This window comes from Bidens hawaiensis, unplaced genomic scaffold, assembly GCF_021521415.1.
Source record: "Bidens hawaiensis isolate Kalapana, Puna unplaced genomic scaffold, B.hawaiensis_p1.1 tig00002273_1, whole genome shotgun sequence".
Taxonomy (NCBI): Eukaryota; Viridiplantae; Streptophyta; class Magnoliopsida; order Asterales; family Asteraceae; genus Bidens; species Bidens hawaiensis.
Genome location: NW_027491121.1, coordinates 617,608 through 631,672, shown reverse-complemented (window position 1 = coordinate 631,672; position 14,065 = coordinate 617,608). Strand labels below are relative to the sequence as shown.

Sequence of the window (14,065 nt, the reverse complement as noted above, 5' to 3'; positions counted from 1 at the left end):
CCAACATGTTTTTGTCCCTCTGGCTTTTGATACCTTTGGCTCCTTGGCACCGGAAGCTATTCGTTTCCTAACCAGGGTCCAACGGGTTGTGCATAGCAATGTGTCGACTCCAAAGGGGCAGGGGTATGTCTTTAGCAGGTTAGGGTTTGCAATTCATAAAGGGGTGGCGGCGCAGCTTGTTATCCGCCTACCTACTATGTTGATGTAATATCTATGTTTTTTTAAAGAAGAAATACAATGTAAAAAGTCAAAACGGCATGAAGAAGTATTATTCATGCACTTAATAGTGGTACTATTACAAATCAAAAAGACATTATTGCTTAAAAAGTTTTAAATCATGTAAAAATCCAAATGGTGTGAATATTGTGTTAAGGGAATCAACTTCTAGGTTTCTTGTCATTATTATTCAAAGTTAAAATACTATGTATGTAAGTTTTAATAGAATCTATATTTACAAAAATTGTTGGGTCAAGTTACTCATAAGAGTCACTTGTTGGTGTATATAGAATGCGAAAAAAAAAGATGTTAGACGACAAAGAAGCAACCATCATTTCTCGTGCTCAAGACTTTTTGACTGTCACCCCATTGAAGGGTTAGGCCAGCACATGTCAGCAGTGGAGTACCGATCCATTCTTAGATATCGTTTAATGATCCTCATGTTCCCAGTTGATGAGTCATGACCGGTTTGTCGTAAGGTGTCTTCAGATAATTTTGGTGAACACGCGGTTCATTGCAAAGAACTCCCAGGTTTAAATAAAGACATAATTTGGTCAGGGATATCCTTTGTGATGTGTTAAAACGGGCGGGAATCTCGGCAAGAAAAAAGGCTCCTGTGAATTTCTTGTCGGATCCACGTGAAGGAAGGTCTACTCTCCAACCGAGCGGACATTCTTGTGTTTGGATGGGCGGTGGGGGTGGGGGGTAAGCATGCTTGTGTGGACCTTACTGGGGTGTCCCCTCTTGTCGAGCTTAGGGACACCGGGTTTGTTGCTAGGCAGGCGGTGCTAAAGGTGGTGCTAAAGACAGAAGTAGGAAAAATTATTAAGCACGAGAAGACATGTGTTGAGAATCAACATGCATTTATCCCTTTTGCTTTTGATACATTTGGGTCCCTCGCCCCCGATGCTGCTATGTTTTTAAAAAGAGTTCAGCGGGTCGTGCACAGTAACTCAACGACGCCGAAGAACGATAACTTTGTTTTTAGTATGATCGTTTTTGCCATTCAAAAGGGGGGTGGCGACACAGCTTATTGCCCGCTTACCTACCTCTATGTTGTAACTGGATTTTTTTTTAGTTAAATGAAATTGAATCTTAGGTCAAAAAAAATATTGGAACACACAAAGACATTAGGTTTTCTTTGGTTAATAAGTAAATCGAATAATCCAGCTATCACGTGGCATATTTGGTGTAATTTTTTCTTTTTCTAAATTCATTTCTAATCATGTAAGTCGTTCTTGAGTCTCAGCTATTGTTGTTTCTCTCTTGTCTATAATACAAAGTTGTTATTAAAAAAAATATTTTTTGTTTGCAAATGCCCTTGAAATTCGAAGTCATGAAACGTTCAACCTTACTTGAGCTTAGGGGTGTTCACGGTTCGGTTGGAAACCGTGAAACTGCCAAACCGGTCATCGGTTCGGTTCGGTTCATGGTTGGTTTTTTTTCTTAAGTTTCGGTCGGTCGGTTTCAAAAATTTCAAACCGTAGCGAACGGTTTGGTTTACGGTTTATACCGAAAACCAACCGTATAAAACCGGACCGTACTGTATAAGTTAATTAATTTCTTAATATATCTAAGATTATATATGAATATATTTATTAAACTAGAACTAATAATGTATATAATATTTATTAACTGCATATTTGCAATGAATTAGAAAATGTGCTAAGCCAAACCGTAACTTTTTTATGTATTTTGTTAACTTTTTGATGTATTTTGGCATATTGAAGTTTGGTCACATAGTTATTTTGATGCATGTTTCGAACAACTTGTGTTTAAACTTAGGCCGTGAACATATTGTGTTTAAACATGTTTGATATTTGCAAATTATTGACAACTTTACTATAGATATATCGTACCTTTGTTGAACAATTTGTATAAAAATCCGAAAGGCCTAAAACGTTAAACCAAACCGGAACCAAACCGTTAGTAACGGTTTGGTTCGGTTCGGTTTAAAAGTTCTACAGTTTGGTTATGGTTTGCGAAAATTAAAAACCATTACTAACTGTTTGGTTCGCGGTTTGACCCAAAAACCGCGAAAACCGGACCGTGAACACCCCTACTTGAGCTTCAAGTGCGGATATTTCTCTCCTTAAACCATAAGGCTATGTGTAGTGAATGGGCTAAAAAATGAGGCGTTTTGCGTCATGCGACACCCAGTCAGCAAATGGTAGATTTTTGTTTTTGTGGTGTAATGGTGTTGTAGCCCCATATATATATATATATATATATATATATATATATATATATATATATATAGGGGAGGGATATTTTGAGAACTTGATGAGTTGTAAGAACTTTAAAAACTCAATTTTGGATCACACATTTAATTAAATGATATGGAATATGTGGCTGAGATTAAATTTAATTAAAAAATGAGTCATGAGAGATAAATAAGTATTTTTGATAATTACGCAAGTTTAAATGTTAGTTACACATATGTAATAAGTCGATTCGGTGTGTAAAAAAAATACTGTAATTTTTTGTACATTACTTACATTTACGTATTACACATGTGTAAAAAAATTCAAAAAAAAAATTGTTATGTTGAGTTCTTTCGAGTTCTTAAAACTCAAAGCGGTTCTCAAAAGAAATCAATCATATATATATATATACACACACACACACATATATAGGTACACATTTTTGTATGTGTGTAAGTATGTAGGTTTGAATGTGTAGGTTTGAATGTGTGCAGGTACGAGTGTATATGTGTGTAGGTAGGTTTGAATGTGTGTAGCTAAGACATAAATACAAACAACCTACATACATGTAGGTAACATCATAAGAAAGAGAATGAAATTAGGGATTAATGGAGTTACACGTTCATTTCCCGCAAGATTCATCCCCTATATACATACATACACACACATATATATAATAATAATATACACACACAACACACAACCCAGGCGACCCCCCCCCCCCACACACACACACACAACTCGCCCCAAAAATTGCCCAGAGAGACGGTGTTCGCGCTCCAATTCGCCCTAGTCGCCTCTTTTTTCTCGCCCACTACGGGTGGCATAAGTCCATAACCCCATAAGTCAATAAATGGGAAGTGGTGAATGGGCAATACAAATGCAAAAGATGTGAATTTTAAAGTATATCATATACTATGATTATTGATGGCTTCTATTTTATCATGTTGATAATTGTGTTATATGGGTTGTATTGTGTTTTCGAACTTTTTATATATAATTATGCTAACTCCGTTGTGTCTGTGACCCGCTTAGTAAACATTTTTGTGTTAGTGTTGTAGCAAATGACGCTTTGTCATAGCAAGTCGACACCGCCCATTTGACACACTTGACACATTTTAGCTTCCCTAAGCAGAATTCGAGGAATTGCATAAAATACTAGTCGTGTAGAAATGGTATTCATGTGTCCAATTGCTGACGATTAGAATATATTAAGGGTGACTTAAAAATCTAAATTTATTATTCAAGATAACCTGGAAATCCTAAATCCAAAATTCATAGCAATAATTTATCACTAAACCATAAAATAATATTAATCTAACAATTCCCAAATGTGAACATAGCTTACTTACCAGCCAAAGTTTCAACTATTGCTTTTCCTTTCAGAATTTATTATGTTAAAACTTATAAAATTTGATTTGCACATAATAAAAGTTAGATTTTCATACCTTTTATCTTTTAAGTTGTGTACATTGATAATCAATATAAATATCATGAAACATATCAAGTTGTTTTGAGCTTACACTCAATTCAAGTTTTATAGACTTGAGCCTTCATTAAGTTTAAGCCATGTCTTAGGTCATATGTAGTGGGGCTAGAGTTTGGGCGATTTTGGGCGCGAAGGGGCACGAACACTGCCTCCCGGGGCGATTTTTGGGTGAAAAGGGACAGGGGCGGGGTGCTATTGTCGCCTGGGTGAAGAAATAATATTATTATTATATTCCTACAATGTGTGTGTGTATATATGTATATGTATATATGTTGTGTGTGTGATATATATATATATATGTATGTATGTATGTATATGTATATATGTTGTGTGTGTATATATGTATATGCAAAATGAATCTTAGAAACAACCCGAACCAACCGAACCACCCATTCCCTCCTTTCGGTCAACACCATGGTTCGTAAAACCAACCAAATGTGAACTAACAATGGAACCCAATGAACCTAAACCAACCGAGCTATATTTTTTTTTATATTTTTAGTTATGTATTTTTTTTTAGTTACGTTTTTTTTTGTCTTTTTTTTTAATTTTAATGCATTTTTATTTAACCATTTAAATAAATTGGTTTTTATTTGATTAGTTTAATTATAAAAAGAAAATAATAAAAAAGATACTGTGAGCCCAACTTGTAGCCCCTACACCATTACACCCCAAAAACAAATTCGCCCCCTTTGCTGACTGGGCGTCACGTGTCACAATTCGCCCCCAATTGTAGCCTCTCCACTACACATAGCCTTATAGTCTTACTCGTCCAAAATAAATAATCATCCGCAAGATTAAACACACCTATAACTATATATACTTAGGGAAAAATACATCACTTTAATTTCTGAATAAATCAACTTTACAGTATAATCTCAATAAAGAATAACCTCATTAAATGAATAATTTTTTTTTTCAATTTATAAAGATTTTACTGTAATTGGATATATATAGCTTTTCAATTAGCATCAAGGCATGTCATGTGTAGATTGTAGAAGAGTGCATAATAAAATAAAAACATTATTTACAGCAGGAAAACATTTTCTCCATAAAGAAAAAAATGAACATCTTGCAGTATAAATTACACTTCATACATAATTAATATTAAATACCAAACCACCTAATAAACAAACAGGTTAAGCAAACACTGCAAGTCCCTGATCAAGACCAGGATTTGATAATAAAGTTACAAAAATACAATCAAGATTGTATAAATTAGAAAACTCACCAACAAGTAGAGTCTCAACTTTCAAGACTGCATAGTAACCTTCTCATTAAAGTCTTCAGTAACACTGGTCAAAACAGGCTCGTTTAGCTCAGTTTCATCACGACTTTGAAGCTTATTGTTGTCGGTTTTGTTTGTTGTGTCTTGGAAGATGACAAGACTATTGCGAACTGTAGCATTTGTTGTGTTTGACTTGTCAACACCGACTGTGACACTGCAGCTTTTCCTTCTACCCAGTTTTGGTGATTTTGCACGAGTTGGCGGTGGCTGTAGCAAAATTAAAATCATTATTATTTGTTAGAACAGTCAACAGTCTAAATAGACAAAAATATTAGTATTACGATTACAGTCTATATAGACATTTAGTAATATAGATTTAAAAGTTTCCATAAAACAATCAATCAACCATACTCAGTGAAGTCCCACCAATAGCAAAGCTATAGTAGGGTCTGGGGAGGGTGGGATGTAGGCTAAATTACAGAGAAAATTTTGCAAAAAATGATCCCTATAACTTGACCAAATTGCAAATTTGGTCTCCAAGTTTGAAAACTGCAAACGTAGTCCAAACATTTGTGAGTGTTGCAGGTTTAACCATCATATTTAAAGACGGGGATCTAAACATATTTATAAACCAAAGGTGATGAAGTTGACGTTAGAAGTTTTGAAGTTTGAAAGACTATTTTATCGGGATTTCAAATCTGAAAAGACACAATTACACTCACATAAATGGCACAAGACATCACTTTTACATTATAAACTAACTGAAATTAATAGCGGGGACTAAATGTGCAACACTCTCACAAATGTTTGAGCCAAGTTTGCAATTTATACAAATTTGGTACCAAGCTTGAAACTTGGTTAAACCACAGGGACCACGATTGCAATTTTCTCTACTTAGTATTATAACAACTGTATTTGTAAAGAATAAGATGGTTGAGTGAAGTATGTTTATTACTTGAAGGTGTGAATAATACAAAGGGGGAACCACCTATATATACACAAGTAAAACCCTAACTACAACCCATAAAGGGCTCATGGGCTTTAGCAAACTACATAGGCTAAAACCCTAATTAAAACAACTAGCAATACATTTAACACTCCTCCTCAAGTTGGAGCATAGATGTTAATCATGCCCAACTTGTTACAAATGAAATCTATCTGAGCTTTCAGGAGCGGTTTAGTTAGAATGTCTGCAAGCTGAAAGTTTGTCTTCACATGAACCGGTTGAATGGATGGAGGATTAGTTTGTGTGCCTACTACTCGATCTCTGATAAGGTGGCAGTCAACCTCAATATGTTTTGTCCTTTCATGAAATACTTGATTCTTGGCTATGTGAATGGCTGATTGATTATCACAGTATAACTTCATCAAGTCATTAGAAACAACCCCGAGTTCTATGAGAAGACGACGTACCCATGTCATCTCTGATGTTACATCTGCCATGGCTCTATACTCCGATTCGGCACTCGACCGGGAAACCGTGTGTTGCTTCTTACTCTTCCATGATACAACATTTCCTCCAACAAACACACAATATCCGGTGGTAGATCGTCGAGAAATCGGACAACCTGCCCAATCTGCATCTGAGAACCCTGATATCCGACCATCTCCTTCTTCCGTGAAGGCACCCACACGACAATGACCCTGATCAAAGTATAATATACCCAAACCAGGTGAGGTCTTAAGATATCTTAAGACACGAAGGGCAGCATCCCAGTGACCGGTGTATGGTGCAGCCATAAATTGGCTCAGAACACTGACAGTAAAGGAGATATCCGGTCGTGTGACGGTTAAATAATTAAGTTTACCAACCAATCGTCTGTATCGCTCAGGATCTTTCATTGGATCTCCTTCATTTGGGAGGAGTTTCTTTGTAGGAAGCATTGGGGTATCAACAGGTTTACAACCTAGTAAGCCACATTCGGTCAACATATCAAGGACATACTTTCGTTGGGAGAGAAGTATTCCTTGTGGAGAGCGAGATACTTCTATGCCAAGAAAATACCTCAATCGACCTAAGTCGCTGACCTGAAACTGAGACTGAAGAAACTGCTTGAGTTCGGTGATCCCGACCTCGTCATCACCTGTGATTATGATGTCATCCACATAAACAACTACGATAATCCTCTTTCCTTTCTGGTGTCTAAAGAAGACAGAGTGATCGTAAGCACTCCGAGTCATCCCAAACTGTCCCATAACACTAGAGAATCGACCAAACCATGCCCTGGGAGACTGTTTAAGACCATATAGAGAACGACGTAGTCTGCAAACTTTCGAGGCCTCCTCCTCAACAACGAACCCTGGTGGCTGCTCCATATATACCTCCTCCTCAAGAACACCATTAAGAAAGGCGTTCTTGACATCAAGCTGGTGGAGCGGCCAATGATTAATGGCAGCAAGAGCGATACAAATACGGACAGATGGCATCTTAGCAACTGGCGAGAAGGTATCATCATAATCAATACCATATGCCTGAGAATACCCTTTTGCGACCAACCGAGCCTTTAAGCGGTGTAAGGAGCCGTCCGGGTGTAGTTTAACTGTAAACACCACACGACAACCAACAATACGCTTCCCTTTAGGAAGTGTTTCAAGATCCCATGTATGATTGGACTTTAGAGCCCCAATTTCATCTTCCATAGCATGTCGCCATCCTGGGTGAGCGAGAGCGCTCGTCACATTTTTGGGAATCGGGTAGGAATCAAGGGTAGTGGTGTACGCATGAGATTCAGAAGATAGGTGGGTGTAGGCAACATAGTCCTGAATCGGGTAACGAGTGCATTTTCGGGGTTCTTTGCGAAAAGAAATAGGTATATCGGGTAGTGGTGCACCAGGAGGATCATAAACGGGTGTATCAGGGGTAGTGTCTGGATCGGGTAAGGATGTATCAGTGAGAGGTGTAGATTGTTCGGATGCAAACGGAAGATCTGAGGAGATCTCAGGGTTGCGGTCTGGATGTGAATCAAGTGTCTCTGATATTTGACCCTTACCTCGCCTAGCATATGTGAAAAGTAGTGGCGGAGGTTCAGTCGATGGGTCAGAATTAGCAGATATAGGATCTGTAGAGGGAATCGACACAGGAATGGTGGGGAGGAAGGGAGATGTGGGTATATCGAGGTCAGGAAACAGGTCAGAAATAGGAGTGGAACACTCGGGAAAGTAAGGATACTCATGAAAGGTGACATCAGCACCAGTAAAGTATCAGTGAACTGATGGGCTATAGCACCGATACCCTTTTTGAACCCGTGAGTAACCAAGGAAGACACAACGAATGGCTCAGGGATCAAGTTTGATGGTTTTCGGACGATGGTCATGAACATAGGCGACGCAACCAAAAACTTTAGGTGCGAGAGGAAATGGATCATCGTTGGGAAATAGTACAGAAAACGGTGTTTTACCATGAAGAACGGGTGTGGGCATGCGGTTAATCAGATATGTGGCAGTGAGAACGGCATCTCCCCAAAAACGATGAGGAACACGTGACTGGATCATGATTGTGCGAGCAACATCCAATATGTGACGATTTTTGCGTTCGGACACACCATTTTGTTGAGATGTATACGCACACGATGACTCATGAATAATGCCGTTGGTTTTTAAGTATGAAGAAAAGTCGGTGGAAAAGTATTCTTTAGCATTATCAGATCGTAAAGTTTTAATGGTGGTGTTAAATTGGTTTTGAACATAAGCATTAAATTCTCGAAATATGGAAAATACCTCACTACGAGATTTCATCAAATAAACCCAAGTAGTGCGAGAATAGTCATCAATAAAGGTAATAAAATATTCAAAACCCAACGTAGATTTGATAGGACAAGGACCCCATACGTCAGAATGCAACAGTTCAAAACAAGAACTGACTCGATTAGGCACCCTAGGGGGATAGGGACGCCTGGTATGTTTACCAAGTTGACACGACTCACAATGAAAATTAAAAGAGGAAAGTGGTAAATCTGGTCGCATTTGCCTTAGAACCGCTGTAGAGGGATGACCTAACCGACAGCGAGCCTCCCTGACAGCGGAATCACATAAGTTTGCTACAGGATTCGAAAACAGGGATATACGATAGAGACCTCCTGATTCAAAACCAGTACCAATTACCCGGTTTGTTCCTAGTTCATGAAAAACGCAGTGAGTTGGGTAAAAGGTCGCAGAACAGTTGTTTTGTTTGGTAATCTGACTCACTGAACAAAGACTGGTAGGAAATTTAGGAACAAATAGGATAGAAGACAGTTTTAGGTTTTCCGAGTTGCTGATGGATCCTATGCCGAGAACGGGACATGAAGATCCATCGGCAAGACGTACCGGTGCATGGGAAACATTTTGAAGACTAGAAAAAATACCCCGATTCCCAGTCATGTGATGTGTGGCTCCAGAATCGATTACCCACGATGAGTCGAGGCTAGAAAACTTACTCGGATGTGCTGAGTTGGTTTGAGGAGGATTCAACTGGGAGGCAAGAAACCGTTGAATCAGATCATACTCCTCCTTAGTAAATGTATACGTGTGTTTTTCGTTTCTCATGGTAGATTCCGGCAGTGAACAGTAACTTCCGGCAGCGAACAATAACTTTTCCGGCAGTGAACAGTAACTCGTCGTGCACAGTAAATCCGGCGTGAACAGTGACAGTACTCCGACAGTGGCTGGCTGGACAGGTTTGAAACAAATCCGGAAACCGGTGCTGGGGTTTGTTTCAGATCTGGTGGCTTAGGTGCTTGAACAAACTCACACAATAACCGAGACAGACGGAAAAAGAAAAGGTTGTTATATCAGAAAACTAACAACACAGGAAGCTTCGGAAGTAAAAAACAACAGATCTGGAAAAAATCCGGTGACCGGAAACCCAGTCACGCGCCCACACGCGCCGGCGCGTGGGAGACAGTGACGGCGCGTGGCGGCGCGTCAGGCGGCTGGCAGCGATTTTTTTGACGGATGATGTTTCGGAGGTTGCTGGTTACGATGGTGGCGGCGGTGATGGTGGGAGGTGTCTCGAAAAAAGATTTCGTGACAAAACAGTAGATATAACGAGGTTAAAGCTCGTTTCAGATCTGGTAGCGGGCTGGTCAGACTATGGTTCGGATCAGATGGCGGCTAGGGTTTGGATCGAGAGCCGTAGCTCTGATACCATGTAAAGAATAAGATGGTTGTAGTGAAGTAATGTTTATTACTTGAAGGTGTGAATAATACAAAGGGGGAACCACTTATATATACACAAGTAAAACCCTAACTACAACCCATAAAGGGCCCATGGGCTTTAGCAAACTACATGGGCTAAAACCCTAATTAAAACAACTAGCAATACATTTAACAGTATTAACAAAACATGTGAAGTATATAGTTTACAGATTACCTTCTTTAGCTCAACTTTTGGTGGTGGGCCCTCATGGTAGAAGCTTGGCATTGGGTTTGCCTTAAATGTCAAGCTCTTTCTCAGTTCCTTCAAGGCTGCTTCTTTTTCCTCCTTTCATATATAATTTAAAAAAAAAACATAAGCATTACGTGGCATAAAGAAACTAGATCATGAAAAATATCATATTATGTATGTACCTTGGTCCTTGCCTCACATTGAATTTTCTCTGCCTCCAGTGCTTGTTGTTTCTCCTCCAATTTGGAGTAAAACTATAGAAAATGAACATAAAAAGAATATAAAAAAGTTAACATTCTGATAAATATTTATGTAAACGTGTAGCTTTTATTACGAGATGAAACAGGTAGGCCTAACAGAACGAGCACGAACAGATCATGTTCTTGTTCTTTTACCTTTAATGAACAAACGATCAGCACAAACAATTAAACGAGCTTTTCTTGTTCGTGTTCATTCATTAAAAAATGAACGTGTTCACGTTCAATTATGTCCGTTCGTTTACAATGTAAATGAACAGTTCGCATGCGTAAACAAACGAACATAAATAAACATATATGAGCAGACATAAGTCACATAACTGAGTTAAAACCAATTAAAAGCAAATGTGAACAACAATGTGTGAGGTCTAACAGTTATTAAAACTATACGAAATTGTCATGTGCCTAAAAAATATAAAGAATATATTTCCTTATTAAGAAATGTACACGATCAAACACAAAACAAATGCACCAAAGAAACATAACTGAGCGTAAATGAACAAACATAGATGAATTTAAATGAACGAACGTTCATGAACATAAATGTTCGTTTATTAAATAAACGAACAAAAACAAACTTCCCACCAAGCAGTTAACTAATGGTTCACGAAATGTTTAGTCCGTTGACAGACCTAAGGGTAGCAAGTCAAAGCATGTAACTTTTGTTACGAGTTGAAACAGGTCAGGTCAAATTGACTCAAAATACTCACGTCCAAGATATTCAAAAATTTTGTTAATAATTAGTGTGTCAAATATGATTACACAAGTTATATTACTTCAATAATTTACATGTTAAAATATAAATTAGTTTGGAGGTTTTATACTTCAATAATAATCTAATTTTTAGCTAGTTCTTTTTATTTACATGTTTGATCAAAATTATAATAAAAAAAATAGTTCAAGTCATTCATTCATAAGCAAATGAATCAAACATTGTCGCCTCTGTTAACATGCAAAAATTTAACAAAATTTGTACCTCTTTTCGTCTCTCTGCACGTGTGCTGCATCTGAACACAGGAACTGCAGCAGAAGTGGGCTTAGACCTTACAGTCCTTGCTATTGCACCAGTACTTATTATGGTTAAGAAATAGCAAAAGAATATAATAATAATAATAACAACAACAACAACAACAACAACAACATTCATAACAATAGTTCAAAAAGGAAAACAAAGAAATGGATACGAAGATGCTACAGAACAAGAATCATCATCATCTGCATGCTTCTTGTTATTCGGTTGCAAAGGCTTCCTCCCTACCAAAGGTGGGACCGCCTGAACCCAAAAAACACAAATTGAAAAACAAAATAAAACTTTGATGAAAATTTATAAAGGAAGATTTACTTCATTTGTTTTCTTTGTAACTTGGCTTGAACGAGATGCCTTGGCAACAAGATTGCCAGCAGGGCGAGCACGTTTTTCAGTAGCAAGAGCAAACGGCTGTGGAACAGTGTGTTTGGTTTTAGCAGATTTGGTTGAAGGTTTGACCGTTGTGTTTGACTTCTTACTTTCGCCTTCGGTTTGCTGCACTGCAGATGGCGTCTTCTCCTTCACCAAGCAAGTTTCAGAGTCCACTGTGTCATTATTTGAATCACAAGAAAGATTGTTTGTATGTTTTATGTCTTCAATAATACATTTTTTCACTTCAAACTCCTTAACTTCATCTGTTGTCTGAATATCATCAGGCTTTGTGTCCTCATTGACAGAACCATTCGATTCAACCAATATCTCGTTACTTGAATCACCAGAAATATTATTATTGTCATTATCATCAACAGTGACAGAATCCACTTCCTTGTCCATACATATATTAGCCACTTCCATTCCCATTATACTGCATATACGACAATGAAGTTAAAATATAATAAAAATTCTATATATATACATCTCAAAGACCATCTAGCATCATATGTAGAGTCACCTTAGGTACTAATTCATGGTTATTAATACAAACTTTGAACTTTCAGTTATTATCAAGAATCCTGTTTCCTAATAAGCTAAAAATAATCTCATCTTACGATCTTAAACAATAGGGATGCAAACAAGCAATCCACTCAGTAGCTACCTGAGATTGGCTCAAAAAAAAACAAACAAGCTACAAGCCAAGCTTAAACGAGCTCGAGCCTAAAAATAAGCTTGTTTAATCAACGAACCGAGCTCGTGCTTCACTAATTGAGCTCAATCCAGCTTGCAAGCCTAAACGAGCCTATTATTTATATAATTTTTATTTAACATATATCTACTTAATAATTGTTATTATATATAAGACTCAAAGACTGGGATAAAAATAACCAAATAATATATTATGCATACTTGTTATATATTAAATGATTCTTTAAATACGAACACATATATTAATAATTATAAATATGCATAAAATTATTAATAAATGAGAAACTAGCCGAGCCCGAGCGTGAGCTTGAAATGTTACTCATGATCCAAAATCAAGCTTTAGAAATAGAGCTCAAAACGAGCCGAGTTCAAGCTCAGGCTCTCGCTCGAGCTCTCTATAAGCTAAATGATCCGAGCTCAAGCGTGGTCGCTCGGCTTGGCTCGTGTACACCCCTATAATAAACAATGTGTCACAAATGTTAATTACGCTACACTACTACAGTATGAGAGAAATCAGCTTTCTGTTTATCAAAACTTCAGCTTCATAACACACAAAACCTAAGTTCATGAATCACAGTAAACTTTAACCACTAATCTCTCGTATTCCGTAACAATCCGTCACATAAACCCTAAAAAAAACAACTCAATTTAAAAAACAAGACGAAAAATCATACTGTAAACCTAATTACAATTCAATTGCTCTGCAAACACATATATGAAACTTAGAGGAAATGTGACGAGATTCTTACGGATTAAAGCGTCTGATCTGCGAAGGATTTGAACACTTCGTCGAGAGCTCGAAAGTGATTTCTTTATGTGTTTAACGAGGAAGGATGTATAAATAGTAGATGTGTGTTAACGGCGTTAAGTTACCGCCGTTAGTGTAGTTTTAAATATTTTAGGCGCTGTTCTGTTCCAAACGAGTGCTATATCGATGTGTTTTGTATTATTATTTACAAATGTTACACGTATGAACATTGTTGTACACGTTTCTACTGAAAAATATATAAAATTAAGTTCCACTAGGTTTTGTAAGGTTAATATTATAGGAACAATTTACCAAAATATGGCAGTTTATAAGTATACAAGTTCATATGAAGATGAATTAGTTAAGGGGTGTTTGAGATTGCTCTTAAAAATGTTTTTTTGCTTTTTGGAGAAGCAAAATGTTTAAAATGTTCATCCAAACGCACCTA

The 14,065-nt window shown here is 37.4% G+C and overlaps 1 protein-coding gene across 1 annotated transcript; it reads right to left on the bottom strand.

The window, feature by feature from the left end:
* Positions 1 to 4,922: 4,922 nt before the first annotated feature.
* On the bottom strand, positions 4,923 to 13,708 carry LOC143613847 (uncharacterized). Its single transcript, XM_077087458.1, has 7 exons — positions 13,619 to 13,708; positions 12,102 to 12,591; positions 11,944 to 12,032; positions 11,736 to 11,829; positions 10,685 to 10,756; positions 10,488 to 10,598; positions 4,923 to 5,404 (listed from the first exon to the last, which is right to left on the bottom strand). The coding sequence occupies exons 2-7, from the start codon at positions 12,585 to 12,587 to the stop codon at positions 5,162 to 5,164; spliced, it is 1,095 nt and encodes a 364-aa protein (XP_076943573.1). The 5' UTR covers positions 12,588 to 12,591; positions 13,619 to 13,708; the 3' UTR covers positions 4,923 to 5,161.
* Positions 13,709 to 14,065: the final 357 nt, after the last annotated feature.